Consider the following 17,020-nt stretch of genomic DNA (forward strand, 5'->3'; position numbering starts at 1 on the left):
CTGATCCCCGGGATCGTCACCTTGGTCGGCGTCCTGCAGCCGGAGCCGCGCGTCGGGGATCATGTCACGTGTGCTCCCTCTCCGGCCTCTAGGTCACCAGGCTGCTCATTATGGCGCACACCTGTCACTATCGTTAGGCACACCTGCGCGTCATCAGACTCAGCTGGACTCCATCACTTCCCTGATTACCTGCCCTATATATGTCACTTCCTTTGGTTCCTTCAGCAGGTGTTATTGTTTCTGTTCCTGTGTCACGTCTGTGCAATGTTTGTGTTTTCTTGTTTTGTATTGTGTTGCGTTTATTTATAAAAACACTCACTCCCTGAACCTGCTTCCCAACTCACAGCGCACATTGTTACACAAATAAAGTTTGATTCGATATTGATTTGAGTGTGCAAAGCTGTCATCAAGGCAAAGGATGGCTACTTTGAAGAATCTAAAATCTAAAATATATTTTGATTTGTTGAACACTTTTTTGGTTACTACATGATTCCATATGTGTTATTTCATAGTTTTGATGTCACACACACATATACACATACACATATGCAGGTGTTCCCTGGCTGACAGAGGTGTGAGTCATGTAGTGACAGACGGGCTGTTTGAGGGAATGGAGAGAGGGAGGGAAAGACGGTTAGATGGAAGGAGGGAGGGATGGAGGTGTGGAGGTGAAGAAAGGGTGTGTGTGTGTGTGTCAGTTTCAGCCTCCCCTGCTCTCCAGGCTCAGCTGTGGATGTAATTAAATGGATTAGTATGGAAATATGAATTTAGCTTGATGAATAGAGTCAAGTATGTGCACAGTTCGAGTGTGTATTTGTGTGTCTGTGTGTGTGGTTAGAATGTGTGTATCTGTGTTTAGTAAGAGATGTTACATTAGCCTTAATGAATAGCAGATGAGAGCTGTAATTGAACCAAGCAACATTTGTATGCTGAAATGACAGACCAGGTGAAGAGCGTTTACCTGGCCGCTCCAAAATAACATTTGTGTTTTCTCCCCTCTGAAATAGACTAATGTTGAGATAATTATCCACATCACGTCATGTTGTGTAGAGCCAGCTATGTGACTCAATCCCAGAAGATGTGAAGAGACTGTCCCCAGAGCAGAGAGGAGCTAACAGGAAACAGCAGATGTAATCTAATATCAGTGTCTGGTTAACGAGGATCATTTCCTCTGGCCATGTCCGACGAGTTTAGTTGTGTGTGTGTGTTTGTGTGTGTGTGTGCTGAAGGACAGTGGGGCGTATGTGCGGTGTGTGCTGTGAGTATGGGGGGGTGTACATATGAGTCATAGCTGTAGTTATTACATGATCGGTCTCCCTGCATTTGCCTTTTATTGCACTGACTCTATGCACACTCACTGGACTCTACCCACACACTCACACATACTTACACTGACATCCCAACACACACACACGGCATAGCACACGGACACATGCATACTGACGACACACACACACACATTCACACTCACCACATACGCTGCTGCTACTGTCTATTATCTATCATGTTGCCTAGTCAATTTACCCCTGCACGTGTATCCGTACATAGCTACCTCAAATACCTTGTACCCCTGCACATCAACTCAGTACTAGTCCTCCCTGTATATAGCCATGTTACTTTTACCCTTTATTGTCATCGGTTATTCACTGAGAATGTATTCTTCATGTCACTATGCATTTTAGAATGTTTGTATCTTATCTCTGCGTTGTTGGAAAATGACCCATAAGTGAGCATTTCACTGTTAGTCGACACCTGTTGTTTCCGAAGCATGTGACAAAGTCAAATGTGCTTTGATTTGACCAACCTATAACACATACCAAACATACAGGTAACTGCCAAAATAGAGGATAACTTGAGCAAATGAGAGATACAAAGTATATTGAAAGCAGGTCCTTCCACACAGGTGTGGTTCTTGATTTGATTATGAAACACATAAAACCTTCCATCAAGCTTAGAGTCCTGTATAAAAATACCTAGTTGCTCATTACCTGGGCTACCATGGCAAGAAGAAGAGATCTCATTGAAGGAGGGTTCTCAAAGGAGCATAGGGGTTTTAGGGTGCGTGTGTTTGTGTGTGTCTCAGTCACACGATCTCAACCCAACTGAACACTTATGGGAGATTCTGGAGTGGCGCCTGAGACAGTGTTTTCCACCACCATCAACAAACCACCAAATCATGGAATGTCTCGTGGAAGAATGGTGTCGCATCCCACCAATAGAGTTCCAGACACTTGTAGAATCTATGCCAAGGTACATTGAAGCACCTGGCGGCGCAGGCGGCTTGCGGTGGCCCAACGCCCAATTCAGACACTTTATGCTAGTGTTTCCTTTATTTTGGCCGTTACCTGTACCACACCATCCACAGAGCCGCTCTGTTCCATACTCCGGCAAGCCTACAGAACACACACACATCTTGACCACACTGAGTAGAAGTGATGTTAATGTGAACAGAGATTCCTACTGGTGTCTAAGTGTTCCCAACACCTGGCACATTCCAGCTGGACTAAAGGAGAGGATTAACAGACACACACACGCGCACACGCGCGCGCGCACACACACACACACACACACACACACACACACACACACACACACACACACACACACACACACACACAGTGTGTTGCTGTGAAGCAGAGAAACCTGAGATAGACTCACAGGAAGCATATGATGAGGCAGAGAGAGGGGTCATAAATTATGAGTGTCGGTTTGAAGACGTTTCGCCATGATAGAGTGTCATCATAATAATGAGTTAGGGCTAGTAAAACTTCACATTGTCTAAGTCTTTGTCTGGCTTCTGGAAATAGTTTTTTTCAGGCTAGTAACAGCTAGACCTACATATAGCCATAAGATGATCCACAATGACTTATAATGCCTTACTGCATCTATACATTATCATTATTATTTTTAATAACTGAACACTGTTTCTCTCTTTCTCTCTCTCTCTCTCTCTTTCTCTCTCTCTCTCTTTCTCTCTCTCTCTCTCTCTCTCTCAATTTAAGGGACTTTATTGGCATGGGAAACATATGTTTACATTGCCAAAGGAAGTGAAATAGATAATAAACAAAAGTGAAATAAACAATAAAAAAATAGCAGTAAACATTACACTCACAAAATTTCCAAAAGAATAAAGACATTTCAAATGTCATATTATGTACATAGTCAAATATTTTCTTAATTTTGGGTCAGTCACAGTGGTCAGGTATTCTGCCCCGTTTAGGGCCAAATAGCATTCTAGTTTGCTCTGTTGTTTTGTCAATTCTTTCCAATGTGTCAAGTAATTATCTTTTTGTTTTCTCGTGATTTGGTTGGGTCTAATTGTGTTGTTGTCCTGGGGCTCTGTGGGGTCTGTTTGTGTTTGTGAACAGAGCCCCAGGACCAACTTGCTTAGGGAGCTCTTCTCCAGGTATATTTTTTTGGATGATGGCTTTGTTATGGAACGTTTGGGAATTGCTTAATTTTAGGTGGTTGTAGAATTGAACTTCTCCTCTCTGGATTTTGATCATTCGCGGGTATCGTCCTAATTCTATTCTGCATGCATTATTTGGTGTTTTACATTGTACACAGAGGAGTCTCAATTTGGTGTTTGTCCTATTTTGTGAGTTATTGGTTGGTGAGCGAATCCCAGACCTCACAACCATAAAGGGCCATTTGTTCTATAACTGATTCAATAATTTTTTAGCCAGATCCTTACTGCTATGTCGAAATGTATGTTCCTTTTGATGGCATAGAAGGACTTTCTCGCCTCGTCTCTCAGATCATTCACAGTGTGGAAGTTACCTGATGTTTAGGCCGAGGTATGTGTAGTTTTTTATGTGCTCTAGGGCACTGGTTCTCAATCCTGGTCCTGGGAACCCAAGGGGGTGCACATTTTAGTTTTTGCCCTAGCAGTACACACCTGATTCAAATCATCAAAGCCTTTCGATGAGTTGATCATTTGAATCAGGTGTGTACTGCGAGGGCAAAAACTAAAATGTGCACCCCCTTGGGTTCCCATGACCAGGATTGAGAACCAGTGCCCTAGGGCAACGTGTCTAGGTGGAATTTGTATTCTCCCTCTCTCTCGCTCTCTCCCCCGCGAAGCCCAAGGCTGACAGGGCGGGCGGGTCCTGCTCTCTCAGAGGCGGGTTTTCCGCAAAAGGGTTGGTTGATTTGCTATCGATCTGAGGAAGAGAGGAGAGGGGAGGATTCTTAGGTGAGGCCTGGAGAGAAAGAGAGAGAGGAGGGAGAGGGGCGAGAGAGAGAGAGAGAGAGCGGAGCCGAGATTTATTGCTACAACAAGACTAAACTCAACCAGGACGGAATAGCGCTGCTAGAGACAGGAAATCTGATGCAGGGAGCGAAGAAGGAGTGAAAGTGTTCGGTGGAAGGACTGCTATTTTTCAACCGCTACTGTTTTTCCCCTTTCCTCCTCCTCTCCTTTTCTTTCCATTCCTCCTCCCTGACCGATCGCATTCCGCGTAGAATCTGCACTTTAATGCCCCTGCGCACCCGAGGAGTGGAAGGAGAGAAGAGCGAGGAAGAAGAGAGCGAGGGAGAAGGAGAGCAGAGGCCTGACTTTAACGGAAACCCCGCCGCCGCACCTCACCCCTCTCCCCGGTGGCTGCCTGTCCCCTCTCCCCTCCTGGCCCTGCATGGACGGGGATGGGGAGAGCCGGATGTTGTTACCGCGGGGCTGAGCGCCTCGCATCCTCGCCTTCCCTGCGACCGCTGCTGCTGCTGATCGTCGCTCTCTGTTACGGGGCGCACAGAGGTAGGCTAACTAGATAACTTCAAATGTTGTTGATTTTCCTCAGTAGCCTCATCGGGACCTAGTTCCTTGTCCGCGGAAAACTTCAGATCGAGCGCTGTGAATGTGACTTAACAGTTAGAGGCTAATGGTGAGTTAATAACCAGTTAATAATGCCAAAACTAGGTATTTCGGATTGGCCTAGCATTTGGTTAAGATTAGTCTATAGTGCATTTTATAGGCCTGTGTGTTGTAGCCTATTGGAGTGTATTCGAACCTGAACCTCCCGTTGTCGTTGTGTTATTGTCTGATATTGCTTGTCTCTTTCTCTCTCCCGCGGACCGCGGTAGCGCAGCAGTCAGAAGGGAAAGTGTTTCCTCCCCCATCGCTCTCTTGTTTCTCCGGAGTTTCTCCAGTGGTGGCTCTGCCGTGGGTCGCTATGGCTGATAGAGAAAGGGAAGGGTGGCTCTGCCGTGGGTCGCTATGGCTGATAGAGAAAGGGAAGGGTGGCTCTGCCGTGGGTCGCTATGGCTGATAGAGAAAGGGAAGGGTGGCTCTGCCGTGGGTCGCTATGGCTGATAGAGAAAGGGAAGGGTGGCTCTGCCGTGGGTCGCTATGGCTGATAGAGAAAGGGAAGGGTGGCTCTGCCGTGGGTCGCTATGGCTGATAGAGAAAGGGAAGGGTGGCTCTGCCGTGGGTCGCTATGGCTGATAGAGAAAGGGTTGGGTGGCTCTGCCGTGGGTCGCTATGGCTGATAGAGAAAGGGAAGGGTGGCTGTCGTGGGTCGCTATGGCTGATAGAGAAAGGGAAGGGTGGCTCTGCCGTAGGTCGCTATGGCTGATAGAGAAAGGGTTGGGTGGCTCTGCCGTGGGTCGCTATGGCTGATAGAGAAAGGGAAGGGTGGCTCTGAAGTGGGTCGCTATGGCTGATAGAGAAAGGGAAGGGTGGCTCAGCCGTGGGTCGCTATGGCTGATAGAGAAAGGGAAGGGTGGCTCTGCCGTGGGTCGCTATGGCTGATAGAGAAAGGGAAGGGTGGCTCTGCCGTGGGTCGCTATGGCTGATAGAGAAAGGGTTGGGTGGCTCTGCCGTGGGTCGCTATGGCTGATAGAGAAAGGGAAGGGTGGCTGTCGTGGGTCGCTATGGCTGATAGAGAAAGGGAAGGGTGGCTCTGCCGTAGGTCGCTATGGCTGATAGAGAAAGGGTTGGGTGGCTCTGCCGTGGGTCGCTATGGCTGATAGAGAAAGGGAAGGGTGGCTCTGCCGTGGGTCGCTATGGCTGATAGAGAAAGGGAAGGGTGGCTCTGCCGTGGGTCGCTATGGCTGATAGAGAAAGAGAAGTGTGGCTCTGCCGTGGGTCGCTATGGCTGATAGAGAAAGGGAAGGGTGGCTCTGCCGTGGGTCGCTATGGCTGATAGAGAAAGGGAAGGGTGGCTCTGCCGTGGGTCGCTATGGCTGATAGAGAAAGGGAAGGGTGGCTCTGCCGTGGGTCGCTATGGCTGATAGAGAAAGGGAAGGGTGGCTCTGCCGTGGGTCGCTATGGCTGATAGAGAAAGGGAAGTGTGGCTCTGCTGTGGGTCGCTATGGCTGATAGAGAAAGGGAAGGGTGGCTCTGCTGTGGGTCGCTATGGCTGATAGAGAAAGGGTTGGGTGGCTCTGCCGTGGGTCGCTATGGCTGATAGAGAAAGGGAAGGGTGGCTCTGCCGTGGGTCGCTATGGCTGATAGAGAAAGGGAAGGGTGGCTCTGCTGTGGGTCGCTATGGCTGATAGAGAAGGGAAATGTGGCTCTGCTGATGTCTTGGTGTCAGGTCCTTTACATCCAGCCAGACTAACAAAGGCTTGTTGACACAGTTTTAAAATAATGTAGGCTTATAATAATAATGGGAATGTAAATTATAATTCGGTATAATTATGTCACAAATGTATACATTTTAGCCTACTTTTACTTTTAATACACAAAAGAATATGAGTTCAGTGTAATAGGACCAAATAGAGACAATAGAATAGAATGAAATGTAATAAACCAGAAAAGAACAGAACCATATGGAAACAGTGTCATCAAGAATCTGTTCTTAATTGAATTCATATGTATCAATAAAGGTTAAATAGAAAACAAAACAGAATAGAATAGAACCATATAATCTGTAATATATTAGAAGGGAATCAAATCATACAGAAACTCTAGGATTGGTAAATAGAATAGGCTAGAATACCAGAGGGTGGTAGTAGGCTACTTGAAGTCATCCTATAGAGGCTGGGTTTGCCCTTGTGACCCAGAGCTAGCTGACTGCTGTGCCTACACAGAGAGGCCTGTTCTGGACTCACACTGTGACAGCCCACCACCCCTCTCTGGATGTCCCCCAGCCATAACCCAGACCCCAGGCCCTGTCATCCAGCCCGCGCTCATTGACTCTTGCGTGTATTTGTGTGTGTGTGTGCGCAGCAGTCACACCTCTGGTAATTCATTTAACACAGTCCCAGGCAGCTGGACATGACACTGTCTGTGCATAGTTCTGTTCAGTAGGGGGATGGGGACGGTTTGAGAAGCATGAAAAGCACATTGACGCTCCCTGCCAATAAGAATGTACATTTTAAATCAGTTACATTTCAAATGATCTATTTAGAAGTTGGTCCTATTTCACTTTTCTAAGTTAGTTCAGGACACCATATAACACATTTTACATTATAATTGCATTTAATTGATTGACACTTTTAATTTATCAGCATGTCCTGTCTCATTGTGAATGTCAGATGTTGCAACGAGGAGATATACACAACACACTATTTAGATGACTTGGTGTGTGTGTGTGTGGCTAGCTAGTAACAAGACTTGGTGTGTGTGTTATAGTGTGTGTGTGTCTGTGTAGCTAGCTAGTAACAGGACTTGGGGTGTGTTATTGTGTTGAGGGTGTAGTGTGTGTAGCTAGCTGGTCTGTGTGTTATTGTGTTGAGGGTGTGGTGTGTGTAGCTAGCTGGTCTGTGTGTTATTGTGTTGAGGGTGTGGTGTGTGTAGCTAGCTGGTCTGTGTGTTATTGTGTTGAGGGTGTGGTGTGTGTAGCTAGCTGGTCTGTGTGTTATTGTGTTGAGGGTGTGGTGTGTGTAGCTAGCTGGTCTGTGTGTTATTGTGTTGAGGGTGTGGTGTGTGTAGCTAGCTGGTCTGTGTGTTATTGTGTTGAGGGTGTGGTGTGTGTAGCTAGCTGGTAACAAGGCTCCACAGCTGTCTTCTCATAGTGCTCATCACCACCGGACGCATCAGACAAGCTGGGGAGTCATCAGCTATCACTCCTGATATTATATTGCAGTGTCATTACCACCAGCCATCCCCACAATTTACCGTTATTCAGCCCTGTGTGTGTGTGTGTGTGTGTGTGTGGACTGAAACAGAAGTGAGTGTTGTCTGAAGCGGAGGCCAGAGCAGCTGTGTATTGTCCCACAGTCAGTCACAGTTATCAGTACGTTCATACTAGACTCACTGCACAATGACCAGTGTGATCAGAAAGACCTGGAGACGCACGCGTTTGCTGTGGAGTTTCACTCTCAAGATTCAGCCTGAGAATGAGAATGTGTGTAGTCGTTCACTCATTGTATCTGTGAGTAACTCTCTGTGTGTGTGAGTGAGTGAGTGAGTGAGTGAGTGAGTGAGTGAGTGAGTGAGTGAGTGAGTGAGTGAGTGAGTGAGTGAGTGAGCTCTGGATCCTTGGTGTTTAAGTAAATACAACACTGATAAAAGGAAAACGGTTACTTTAAAACTGGAAATCAACCAATCCTCCATCGGTAACACAATGGAAAGGCCAAGTGCTTTATTATCTAAATGTTGAAAGTGTGTGGGCGACGAAGAGAGACGACATGGTGCATGTGACCATGAGGCAGAGAATGATGTGGGTGCTGGAGATGGGGGTATGAGCAGGTGGGTCTGGGCAGGGTCATGTCCTTAATGTTTCTTTGTGTTTGTATGCTGTCATTTCTATGTGTGTGTTTTGTATTGTTTGAAAAAATATATACAACACGGATCAGTGGCTGGGAGGAGAAGTGACTCCTGGACAGGGAGAGGGGTGGGCTATGTCTGGCCTATGCCCACACACGGCTGAGTGAGACTGAGTCGGGATCTCTCACCAGGAGTCCAGTATGAATGTGTCATTCTGTAAACACTGGGATGTAGAAAACTAATTTGTCCATTAAGGGAAGCCTGGAAGGGTCAGACGATAATGTTAGCATTGTGTGGATGTGTGTGTGTGTCTGTGTGTGTGTCTGTGTGTGTGTGTGTGGCATCCAGCTGTTATTTGATTTCCTTATTTCAGTAAAAATGTGTTTGAGATGGGGAAGGTGGAGATTGATCGACACAGAGATACCAACTGTACGTAGACACACTCCACCTGGAGAACTAATTGAATCATCAGTCATACTGTAAAAATAGAGTTGGATTCATGATGAGGATTTGGATTAGTTCTAAGGCTCTGGGTCTTTTAGAGGTGTGTGTGTTTGTGGCTGTGTGTTAGCTGAGGAGTAGTGTCAGTATTTAACACACTGGAGGGACATTCTAACCCAGAGTGTGAGTGGAGTGATATATTGTGTACCCTCCCTCTAATACCCACCACAATACTGCCCCCACCTGGTAGGATCAGGTACTGACACACACACAACCCTCTCACCACACAGCCCTGAGAGCGATAGTGAGAGAGGGTTGGCTTTCTGCAAACATTCCTCTTCTCCTTTCTTATCCCTTTATCATATGGTTCAGTGCATTCACACCAAGAAAACTATGGACGTGTTTGCTTTATCTCTGTATACACCAGGGGAACTAGGCCTATTGTTAGCATTAGTTCTATGTGTGAATAGACCTATGCTGTGTGTGTGTTCATGTGGCTGTGTGTGTGTTCATGTGATTGTGTGTGTGCTGGTGTCTGTTAGTAAATCATGCCATAATCAGATGAGCTTTGACAGTGCGTGTTGTTGGCAGTGGAAGCAGAGCCAGGATCCTTTCAGAGATAGTTATTAGTGTGTGTGTGTGTGTGTTTGTGTTTGTGTATTTGTTTCTGCATTAGAGAGCCTCTGGTCTAATCTAATAGGAGCTCACTGTGGCTGATACATTAGGCCTGGCCTCTCCTCCTCTTCTCTCCTCCTCTTCTCTCTCTCTCTCTCCTCCTCTCTTCCCCTTCTCACCTCCTCTTCTCTCTCTCTCCTCCTCTCCTCCTCTTCGCTCCTCCTCTCCTTCTCTCCTCCTCTCTCTCTCTCTCTCCTCTCCTCTTCTCTCTCTCTTCTCTCCTCCTCTTCTCTCCTCCTCTTCTCTCTCTCTTCTCTCCTCTTCTCTCTCTCTCTCCTCCTCTTCTCTCTCTCCTCCTCTTTGCTCCTCCTCTCTTCTCTCCTCCTCTTCTCTCCTCCTCTTCGCTCCTCCTCTTCTCTCTCCTCTCCTTCTCGTCGCTCCTCCTCTTCTCTCCTCCAGTTCTCTCTTCTTCTCCTCCTCTTCTCTCTCTCTTCTCTCGGTCAGGCTGACACTGAGACCTCTGAAGAACTTCTAGATTTTTCCTCTTTTATAGCTCAGACACACCAGGACAACCAACGGTCCAAAGCAGTGGGCGGCTGTCGTATCACCCCTGACCAAGATATCAAACTTCTTTCAACAACAACAAACGATGAGACCATACCATGAACACGGGGCCATGATAGTCTGGAGAAGGACAAGCTTCATCAGACAGCATAGAGGATCTAACAGTGTGGATGTGTGTGATCTGTTATTCTTCCACTCTGTGTCTCAGCCTTATCTCTGGCTCTGTGGGAAAGTCTGCAAGTCTCTATTTGAGTCTCTCAGCACTGCTCTTTGTTCTGGTTTCTAAAAGTCATAAAGCAGTGTTACTGTACACACACGCACGCACACACACACACACACACACACACACACGCCAGCCTGTTCTTTCTCAGCTTTACTGGTTTAATATAAACAGGCCCGTAGCGTTGTGTTAATTTGGGCCATAGAGATCAAAGCTCCTAACCGACCTGAGTGTGTGTGTGTGTGTGTGTGTGTGTATAAATGAATGCGAGATCTTTCCTAAAGATGTATGTCAAGCCAAAGCCAAAACCCCATGACTATGAGTTTCTATGACAGCCTTGGTCTGGCACACATACCATCTGCACCACGTGTTCTCTATCGGTCTTTGGTACCATGAAGGAACATTGATGTTCTACATGTATTGCGGCCCGCCAGGGCCACTGGTACTGTATTAGTGTTGTAATAATAGAACTGTAATAATATTGTAGTTGTACCATAGTACTGACTGTTAGTATGTGTGTGTTTCTCCAGGTCATTGCCAGGTGGCCACCCCTCAGTGTCGTATCCAGAAGTGCACCACTGACTTTGTGTCCCTGACGTCTCACCTGACCCCAGCGCTGGAGGGCTTTGACGTAGAGTTCTGTAAGGCTCTGAGGTCCTACAGCGCCTGCACCCAGAGGACAGCCAAGTCCTGTAGGGGCAACCTGGTCTTCCACTCTGCTGTCCTGGGCATCTCAGACCTCATGACCCAGAGAAACTGCTCCCGTGACGGGCCCACCTCCTCCACACACCCCGAGATACAATCAGAGCCCTGCAACTACCACAGCCGCACCCAGAACACTCACCCACACCCTCACTCTCACACGCACACTCCCACGCGGCCGGGTTACCTGTTCTGCGGGCTGTTTGGGGATCCCCATCTGCGGACGTTTAAGGACAGCTTCCAGACCTGCAAGGTGGAAGGGGCGTGGCCGCTGATTGATAACGACTTCTTGTCTGTGCAGGTGACCAACGTTCCTGTGGTAACGGGATCCAGCGCCACAGCGACCAATAAGGTGAGGGGAAATCCGTACGGTATATTACTGTGTATTGAAATGAAAGCCTCGGCACTTAACTAGTAAAAAAAAAAAAAGAATAATAACTCCTTCCTACATGGTTCAGAACAGGTGCAAGTCCACAAAGTACAAAGTTATACACTAATAAATACAGGAAGACTGTTTTGTTTCAATATAAAACAAAAACCTTTATTTGGAGCATGTTCCATCTTGTAGTGAATTAGTATATCGAGAAGAGAACAGGCCCCGGTATAGAGCCCTGAGGTACTCCCTCGATAAGACGTCTGATAAATGGAGGTTCTTACCCAGCTCTCCACTGAAGCAGCAGTGTTGTAAAGATGCAGTAAACAGTACATTCTGGGATGGGAGAAAAGAGGTTGAGAGTGACGCACAGAATAAATAAGCCGTCTAGTATGAAGAGCTTTGCAGCTGCAGCCTGGCCCAGATAGGTTTTATAGCAACCCCCTTCTCTCTCTTTTTGAAACCTCTTTTTACGTGTTGCGTTTTCACTTTGCAGACTGTGTTAGTCTTTTTTGTGTTCTAGTTTGAGTTTACTGAATGGCTGGTGTGTGTGTCTATAGTCAGCTCTGAGCTGCTGTGTCTCAGAGAAAGAGCTCTTTTCGTCGAGAACACACACACACACACACACACACACACACACACACACACACACACACACACACACACACACACACACACACACACAGGTGCGAGGAGAGCAGAGTGGACAGTTGAGTCTTGTGACTAACACTTGTGACTAACGTGGTGTTGGAATCCTAACTTAGTTAATGGCTGCTTATAGCATGACCCCTAATACCCTGAAATGAGCGGCGCGTGAAAGGAACCACTATGTGTGTGTCAGCAGAGGGGCCGAGACCTTTCACACACATATGGCTTTAAGCAGGTTACGGTCGAGAACGAGGGGCGCCATACCATAAAAATACAAAAAACGCACAACACACATGGACACACAACACAGACACAGACACACACACATGGACACACAATACAGACACACACACAACACAGACACAGACACACACACATGGACACACAACACAGACACAGACACACACACATGGACACACAACACAGACACAGACACACACACATGGACACACAACACAGACACACACACAGACAGAGACACACACACAGACACATGGACACACAACACAGACACACAACACAGACACAGACACACACACAGACAGAGACACACACACAGACACATGGACACACAACACAGACACACAACACAGACACACAACACAGACACAACACAGACACACAACACAGACACACAGACACACAACACAGACACACAGACACAGAGACACAGACACACAACACAGACACAGACACACAGACACAGGCTGAGAAGGTCTTTAGACGTCACTAAGTCAGTTCTGTGGTGGCCAAGCGGCCATGTTGCCCCCCGCCCAGGGGATAGTTGTACGACTGGTGCTCTGACCCTGTGTCAGGGGTGGGGCTCGCTATTCGTTCTAATTATTAGCACACACACACCCGTGACTGCGCCTGCAGCTCCTGGCCTAATGGCTGCTCAGGCCTCATCCCTCATCGCTGACAACTGGACAAAGCAGTCATTCATGCTATCACTAATGCTAACCCTAAAACTGTGTGGCTATGGCCACAGCCTTGCAGATACAGTTGGAGGACCCGGCTAAGGCTAACACCATGCCACTGCTAGCCGTTAGCCTGGGTGTGTTTGCTTAGCTGTGTCTGCTAATCACGGCTTGTTAAAAAGTAATTGGGTCATTGCTAAAATGGATTCTGTGGCGAGTTAAGGGCATGAGTGTTTGTGTGTGTGTGTAGGTGTGTGTCTGTGTGTAGGTGTGTTTGTGTAAGACAGAGTTGGGCTGAGCCCTCTGACAAATATGATTTCAGCTCGTTTTCAGGGCACATGGGTGTGTTTGTGTGTGTGTGTGTGTGTGTGTCTGTGTAACCAATATATAACACAGTAAAAGCCATTTATAGTTTATATTGTAGTGTTGTATATTAGTTGTCAGTGTGCAGTCAGTGTCCTCTTTGCTGCAAAGAATTGGGGTTTGAACAAAACAAGTGAAGGTCAATATCCTTGCCATGTTTGTAATGTAAGATATTATAAAGTGTCTGGAAAACCTGTTTTTAACCTGTTTTACACAAAGATCAAAGTTCTTGTGTGCCTGGTCATACGATGACCTTTTTGTGTGCCCACAGATCACCATCATATTCAAGCCCTTTGAGGAGTGTACAGACCAGCGTGTTTACCAGGCAGTAACAGATGACCTGCCCGCTGCCTTCGTAGACGGTACCGTGAGCAGTGGGGCCCCCAACCACAACGTTAACGGGAATAACGGTGACTCTACCGGTAAGGTACGGGCGCTGTGGATCTCGGAGCGTAGCCCCGGTCACCACGTGGAGCTGCACGCCGGCTACATCGGCGTGACAGTTATCGTACGACAGCTGGGGCGCTACCTGACCCTGGCGGTGCGCATCCCGGAGGAGATGGCCCATGCCTACGACGCTACGCAGGACCTGCAGCTCTGCCTCAACGGATGTCCCACCTCGGAACGCATCGACCGGGGAGGTCACCTGCCACTGCCTCTCCCTCTACCCCCTCCAGCCCTGGGCTTACATCTCCAGCAGCCACACGGCCAGGGCAAGGGCCAGCCCTCCCACACGGCTCCCTACAGCGCCCCCCAGAGGTTCAGTGTGGAGGGTGCACGGGCACGCTGCAGGGAGCAGCTGGAGTTACAGGATATTTATTTCCACTCATGTGTGTTTGACCTCATGACCACCGGGGACGCTAACTTCACGGCAGCAGCATTCAGCGCTCTGAAGGACATGGAGAGTCTCCACCCCCACCGGGAACGCTGGAGGATCTTCCCGCAAAGCTCCGCCGACACCTCCCAGCCTATCACATGGCTCCTACTGCTCACTCTCTTTGCGCTCGGCTCTGCACTGGTATAGCGTTTGTGTGTTTGTGTGTGTGTGTGTGTGTGTGTGTGTGTGTGTGTGTGTTCATATAGAGCCCCTAGCTGAGCTGTAGGATAAAGTTCCCTCTATGCAGATCTAAGGTCAGTTTTGTGTTTTCCCCTAACGGTTATGATTGAGGAGGGTAAACTAAGCTGATTCTGGATCTGTGTCTAAGAGAAACTTCTAACCAGAGCCCCTCTGGAGATTTCACTTTTTCTTCTTCTTGGTGAAAAGAGAATAGTTGACTGAACACCCTAAGGCATATTACTGCCATAAAGGAGTCCACAGCTGGCATCTGAGCAGATTCCACGACACTCCTGTGTTCTTCCCATCTCTGCTGTGTGGGACCTAGCAGGCTTCCTGGAGATGATGACCTGTCTATATGTGAGGATTACCAACCAACACTCCAACCTGTGTGTGTATATTGTAGAAACACACTCCAGACTGTAAATAGTGTGATGTATCCTGGAACGCTGGATGGCGTTGTTTTGGTTTTTATTTTTGCGTGATTTTGTTGTGATAGTTTTTTTTTTATACCTCATAGACAGAGGAAGTTGTTTTAAGAGAAGCACTTTATTTAGATTTTTTGCTAAATCCACACCAGTGTTCCCCCTCTCCCCTTTCAACCCCACCCCCCACTCTCTTCCCCTTCCACCCCACCCCCCGCTCTCTTCCCCTTTCACCCCACCCCCCCACTCTCTTTCCCATTCCACCCCACCCCCACTCTCTTCCCCTTCCACCCCACCCCCCACTCTCTTCCCCTTTCAACCCCACCCCCACTCTCTTCCCCTTCCACCCCACCCCCTCACAATTTCCCCCTCCCCAACCCCTCAAACTCTCCCCCTACATGGCCCTTCTTTAGAGTCTAAGGGGCCATATCAATGACCCCTCTCTCCACTGCCCCCTACCATCCTCCAACAGCCCAAGCTGTGGATTTCATCTGCAGTTTTGTCACTCACAGTGCAAATCTCAAATGACACCTGATTCCCTGCAGTATGCTACTTTTCACCATAGGGAGATAGGGCATGTAGTGAACTAAACAGTGAACTATATAGGAGATAGGGCATGTAGTGAACTAAACAGTGAACTATATAGGAGATAGGGAACCATTTGAGACAGTTAACGGAACCTCTTTTAAAGCAGAGATTCCAAAGGCAGTTGAGTTGATTTAGCCTCTGTTCTATAATAACTTAATGTGAGCTATTTTCTGTTGAATGTATTCTGTATGGTACCATAGCAGCTGTTCAGAACAGTTTCAGACCCACCATTGCCGTTCAATGTTTGATTATCATTTACAGTATATCTGCAAATACTGTGTGTGTGTGTGTGCGTGTGTGTGCGCAGGTTAGCGTGTTTTACCTGGCTTATTGTCTAAGGACTGAAGAGACAGTCCTCTTTTTATGAACGTGTTCACTGTTCACTGCTCGTTCACACTGCTGTATTGACTATGACCTGCTCTTACTGAGTTTTCTTACTGGCGCTACATTTCAGCTGGTGGTAACAGTTCAATCCATTTACCAAACAGCTTTGACTATCAGCTTTTCTATGTTGTGTGTTTCTCTATGAGTGTTCAGTTTGCTTGCTGTTGCAACCAAAGACAACCACATACGGTGATTCACCATCGAAGCTCGCCTGTTTTCATATACGAACATGATGACCACACACCCCCTCCGAACCCAAACCGTAACCTCTCTACCCCCTAACCCCCTTCCTCCCTACCCACCTCTAACTCTTAGTAAACTTGCTACTGTAGATGGACTCTGTTTTGCTACTCCTGCCAGAGCTGACGGGCTGCTCCCGGATTGAGATACACGGACTAGGCTTTAGTAAACTGTAGACCAGGGTTGCACAACTCCAGTCCTGGAGGGAAGTAGTATACGCAGGTTTTAGTTCCAGCCCAGCACTAACACACCTGATTCAGCTAATCAAGATCTCGATGATTGGTTGATTAGTTGAACCAGGCAAGTTATTGCTGGGGTGGAACAGAAGCCTGCATATACTGCAGACCTACATAACTACCTGCTATAGGCAGGGCACTGGGACTTCCACAGGCCGAGACGAAGTCACACGCGCTGATGGGATATATATGCCCTCATATCAAATGACAAAGCAGTGTCTGGTGGGAAATGTATGCTCAGTCTGCCTCTGGCATTGTGAACTCTTAACTTGTGTGTGAGTGTCCGTGTGGTGAAGAGTGACTGCTCAATGTTGAAATACGTAACTTATGTATAAACGTAGTGTCTGTTAGAGGAAGGTACGCTCCATATTCTGGCTGTTTCAGATGTGATTGTACTGCCACCTAGTGGCGCTCCATTGCTATGTCAGTGTTTTACTCTTATGGAGGCACTAATGAAAACTTGGGGGAAAAAATGTACATTTGTGCAAGTGTTTTATTTAAAAAACAATAAATGAAAAACGGACCCAATGTGTCTTTTTCTGATGTATTTTGTCTTTGATTTGCCTTGTGTCGTTGTTTACAAGAAATACTTCTACAGAC

At 47.4% G+C, this 17,020-nt stretch overlaps 1 protein-coding gene across 1 annotated transcript; it reads left to right on the top strand.

The window, feature by feature from the left end:
* Window positions 1–4,031: 4,031 nt before the first annotated feature.
* On the top strand, window positions 4,032–16,967 carry rgmb (repulsive guidance molecule BMP co-receptor b). The gene is made up of 3 exons (XM_029645755.2): window positions 4,032–4,753; window positions 11,021–11,544; window positions 13,765–16,967. The coding sequence occupies exons 1-3, from the start codon at window positions 4,645–4,647 to the stop codon at window positions 14,515–14,517; spliced, it is 1,386 nt and encodes a 461-aa protein (XP_029501615.1). The 5' UTR covers window positions 4,032–4,644; the 3' UTR covers window positions 14,518–16,967.
* Window positions 16,968–17,020: the final 53 nt, after the last annotated feature.

The sequence above is a fragment of the Oncorhynchus nerka genome, linkage group LG27 (genome assembly GCF_034236695.1).
Source record: "Oncorhynchus nerka isolate Pitt River linkage group LG27, Oner_Uvic_2.0, whole genome shotgun sequence".
NCBI lineage: Eukaryota > Metazoa > Chordata > Actinopteri > Salmoniformes > Salmonidae > Oncorhynchus > Oncorhynchus nerka.